Source organism: Coptis chinensis, chromosome 5 (genome assembly GCF_015680905.1).
Source record: "Coptis chinensis isolate HL-2020 chromosome 5, ASM1568090v1, whole genome shotgun sequence".
NCBI classification, from domain to species: Eukaryota; Viridiplantae; Streptophyta; class Magnoliopsida; order Ranunculales; family Ranunculaceae; genus Coptis; species Coptis chinensis.
Window position 1 is genome coordinate 7,350,150 of NC_141460.1, and position 4,841 is coordinate 7,354,990.

At 35.0% G+C, this 4,841-nt stretch overlaps 1 protein-coding gene across 2 annotated transcripts; it reads right to left on the bottom strand.

The window, feature by feature from the left end:
* Positions 1-415: 415 nt before the first annotated feature.
* On the bottom strand, positions 416-4,464 carry LOC147496468 (uncharacterized). 2 transcript variants are annotated; one of them, XM_086559476.1, is made up of 6 exons: positions 4,169-4,464; positions 1,758-1,856; positions 1,555-1,663; positions 1,390-1,461; positions 1,232-1,237; positions 416-771 (listed from the first exon to the last, which is right to left on the bottom strand). In XM_086559476.1, exons 1-6 carry the CDS (start codon positions 4,348-4,350, stop codon positions 652-654), a joined length of 588 nt encoding a protein of 195 aa, XP_086415602.1. In that variant the 5' UTR covers positions 4,351-4,464; the 3' UTR covers positions 416-651. The 2 variants fall into 2 exon arrangements, with proteins under 2 accessions (XP_086415602.1, XP_086415603.1); XM_086559477.1 differs by lacking the exon at positions 1,232-1,237.
* Positions 4,465-4,841: the final 377 nt, after the last annotated feature.

Below are 4,841 nucleotides of genomic sequence, written 5' to 3' on the forward strand. Positions count from 1 at the left end.
AAGATAACTTAAAGAAGAGCCCAAAAGACTAGAGAAATTTTTTGAGAAATAATATTAGAGGTACAGGAACCATACAAGCAGCAGAAAAAGCTGGCAAGTGAGCAACTTAGATACAAATGACTAATGAGTAACGACGGAACTCTTAAACATATAATACAATGTTCTTAGATAACCACATAAAACACAATCCTCCTATTTCTTCCATTGGATAACACTTGGCATTTGAAATTATATACATTAAAGATCATATTGCAGCCACTATTGCGAAAGCCAATAACAGAGATAAATAATTGTGGAATTTTGGAAACACAATTTGGTCAATCAAATTACTGCGACCAGCATTGACTACTTTGGTGATACAAATATCCTAGTTAAAAGGAACTTTCGATAAGACCATCGTCTGAAGAATTAAGGCTACGACGTAAAAACTGTACTTAAACTGAGATTAACGGCACAAAATTCATATTTTCATCACCTGTTTTTTCCTTGAGTGAACCTACTTTAAACAAAAGCGAGTACAGCTTTGATCAACATATAACTTTCTCATCTCAGAGTTTCTCATTTTGACAACTAATAGCTAAAAGTAGTTGGGACTCTAGTTGCCTCACAAAGAAAAAATAACAACAAACACTACCAACTCAACTACCATGTTCAGCGTCTTTTCTTGCTAGTCTTTGCAGCACCAGATTTTGATGGGGTAGCAACCAGGTATACAAACAAAACCACAATGGAGATTACAGACACGAGTGAGCCATATTTCACCAACAACCTCTGCATTCATAATAATGATAACCAAATTAGAAAAGCTCCTAGCACATTCTGTAATCTTAAGAAGATACTGTCAAGAAAAGGAAGAGGGAGATAGATAAAGATTCTGCATCTGCCTTGTGACATACGACCGTACTAGAAGCAAGAATACGGTGCTAAGGTCCCAACATTTCATAGGTCTACCATAAGGTACCAACAAGAAATGAAATCAACCTGATTGGATGACCCTAATCATTACTATGTAGCATTCTCAGAATAGATATGCTAAGAGGGAAATCCGACCACAAAAATATGGTTACTACATAACACCATCTTGTTAGGTTTAACACGGAACAAGATCTTAACAAGATCCAGTCAAAGTGCAAAATAGGTTCATTGTAACTAGCACTTCATATCATCTAAAAGTATGGGAGGAAGATGCAAGAATTGCTTATTTGGATATATATATAGGTGTGAATCTTACCTTTGCCTGAGCATATTTGGTAACGGACGAAGTAGATTCATCAAAGGAAAAGACAATTAAAAAAAATCAGTCAGCATTGAAGTTGAATCTAAAATGTCAATCGAACAGTAAAACAGATGTGATTTGTCTAAGAGGAAAAAGTCTAAGTTGCAACTTACCCATTCAAACTTCTTTTCTGCAGGTCTGTCTGCAAGGATATCTAGAGGAAGGATTGGGGTTGAGTAAGCCTCCTGCAAATAATTTAGTTAGCATAGTCCAAAATGGCAAAATACTCATCATATCAACAAAACCGAAACAGACATTGTGTCCAATAAGATGCAAACCTGTAGAGCAGCCTTTGTAGGAATCCTGAATTTTATGATAGCTGGGGAACCATGAAACAGGCCTTTCACTTTGGATTCCAGAGTAAAAGAGTGAGCAACAATAGATCCACTGTCATAGATGTAAATAAGTTTCGAGCTAATGAGGTGAAAATGATGATAGGTAAATCAAAGAGCTCGATATCTAGAAAATAAGGATAACTTACGCATCAAGCCTTTCCCAAGATGTGGAAGTTTTACCACTGACAACTTCAAAAGCATCTGAGGGCCAACTATCATCCGTAAGCATTACATCATATGCAGTCCTGAAATGATTACCAAAGAAAAATGGGTATTTATGACAACCTAAATTGATAACTTACAGCTAAGATAATAGAAATTATAACTCTAGTACCGATAAAAAAAAAGTATATAGCTTTAGCATGCTCTCGATAAACAATCGTAGGATTACTTGTAAATTATAACAGAAAAATACATCACATGTAACAGTGAACCTTTTCTATGAAAACTGCCCCGAAACGTCTAAACCAACCAGTTGATGACACAAACCTTAAGTTAACCTATGAAGCACAGACACGTGACACTGATACGATCCAACATGGATACAGCAATTTTCAAAGAGGATAAGGAAATGTGAAGGGCACATTATATGTATATTTTTTAAATATGTATATTCAATTGAACATTACATTCTCCACCAAATTCAATCAAAATACCAACATTTTAATTAACTAATTTATAGCATTAAGCAGCATAAAACCCTTATATTGGGTCCAATTCTACCTATTGTTTTGTTTGAAATGAGTGAATAAAACCCCTATATGGGGTCTTGTTTTGTTTTTAATTTTTTTGCTAAGTTACATTGGATATGTGTGTCCATATCCGACACGAATACAAAGTGTCTGGCATGGAGAAATATGCAAAATTGAGTATATCACATGCAATATGTGTCCGTGGTGTGTTCAACACGGACACGTGGATACATATCCGACACAAATTACTTTTAAGATATGGCGTGTCCATGTACCATAGATTTTTGTCAAAAAAAAAACAGCACACAAATAGTGCCCTGTGCATGTCATCAGCGTGTTCCAAGCATTTCTCAAATTGTAAAATATATTTAATGAATCGGATACTCCAAACGGAGTATCAGACACATGTCAGACAAAAATACTTTGCCTCGGAAGAAGTATCCGTGCTTCATAGAAGTTAACCTTACAGATATGAGCAACGGGAAAAAAGGACCTGACTTGAAAATTTGCAGCACCTAAAGTCTTGGAATAGTAGAAACTACAGAATTTTGAAATACTAACAATATTTTAAATGGTTAAAATTACACGAGCAACGTTTCAGAAACCCAGCTTTCACATCTCCACATATTTATATAGACGATACCATGATGATTGGCCCAATATTGAGTTATCATCTGGTCATTGCAGATTTTAATTTACATGAGGATCCACACTAAAATGTTTGCCTATGTCATAGAGCCACACATCACAAAGCATTGGAAAAATATGACTTCAAAAAATTTGTTTAGAAGCCCATCAATCCCAACTGCGGAACTGAATTGTTACTTCACGTCAAATCTATGACTATAAAGGCATAATCGATATATTATAAAGATATTGATTATTATATTGGGAATCACAACACATATCAGACCAAATATATACGTGACGGAGCTGAATTGTTACTTCAAGCCAGTGATATAAACATTTACTACCATTACGAGTATGTGCAAAAGGAGAAGAACCTCCTGAACTGACAATTCTCAGCACCTAAAATAACCGAACCAGCCAAGATCATGCGGTTAATGTAGTTAATCCTAACCATCCCTAAACACCTAAACCAACTACGAGGGGTGATATCAACGTTATTGGTGTGGGTGTTCAGTAGCCTACAGGTCAAGACTTTGGAGGTAGGGCCCAAGGTATTGGGTTTGATCCCAACCTTCACCGGGGGAAAAGAGAAATTAATGGGATAGGGAATAAGTTCCAACTTTTAAAATATAGGATATCCAAAACAGAGAAAAATGACCATGAGGATACTAAATCTTCGAATCTCAATGCTGTTGGTAATGGTATTCCAGAGAACGAAATTAAACTGAGTGCTACATGACACTCCAATTCAATAATGGTAGAAAATACCAAAAATCATTTGTGTATATGAGACCAAAAGGATGCCACACACGCACACACAGGAAGCCATAAACAAGAGAAGACATTACAAGCACAGGGAACAAGTTCTACAACGCCTTCACAGTGCTCCACATACTTCCCAAACCCATCATAAACAGTACATAAACTAGGAAACTCCAACTATCATCAGTATCAAGGTTCCAGAGTTATTAGCTTAGCTATATCCAATATTCGAACTGTTCATTGATGGCTACATAGTATCTTATATATGAACACACTTTGATTTTTTTCTTTTTTAGTTTTTTAAGAAACTATTATAAATTCCTTTCCTAGCAAAGCCTACAATAAATCCTTCCATAATTCATTCAAAATATATAACCCATTTAATCCAATAATGATTAATTTACAGTTAAAAAAAAAGATGAGATCTAATAAATAAAAAATTAGTTTTGAGTTTATGAGTAAAAAAGACATACGCAGATCCTTGATTGTAGATGTCGATGGAAACAGATACTTTCTCCGACCCAGATTTCAGCTTAGTCAAACCCACTTTCTTATGAGCCACAATAAAAGGCAGCTGCTGCTGTGAATCTGATGAGCTGGCAAACACGGTCCATGACATCATCATCATTAAAACCATTACCACCACACTCTTCATTTTTTCTTCTTCTTCGGTAGTTTCAATGCAAATCTAGGGTTTGTTTTTTTCTTGGTCTGAAACAACTGAAATCAGAAATGCTAACTTTTAATAAACAACTGAGTGTTTGTATGGACCGGACCAGGCCCAAATAATACCATGAGCTTTTATACTGTTGTTGGGCCCACATTAGCAAGAAAATATACGGACAATGTAAGACCCTTCTTTCTCTATCTTATTTCTTACAAATGAACTTGTACAAGTACGCTAACCGGGCTGCATAGGTTTTTTTCAAATCTTCAAATCTGTCGCTCTAATATCTTTAAAAAATAATATAAAAATATTAGAAAGAGTTGATTATAATTTTCTAAATTATTTTAAATAATATAAAAATTAATTCTAATTTCAGTGAGGTGAGTGAGTTTTTTGTAAATTACTTAAAACGGAGGAAGCTGATTAAAATCATTGAGGGAGGTGTTTCTAAATTGTAAAACAAGAGAGATTTTTTTTTT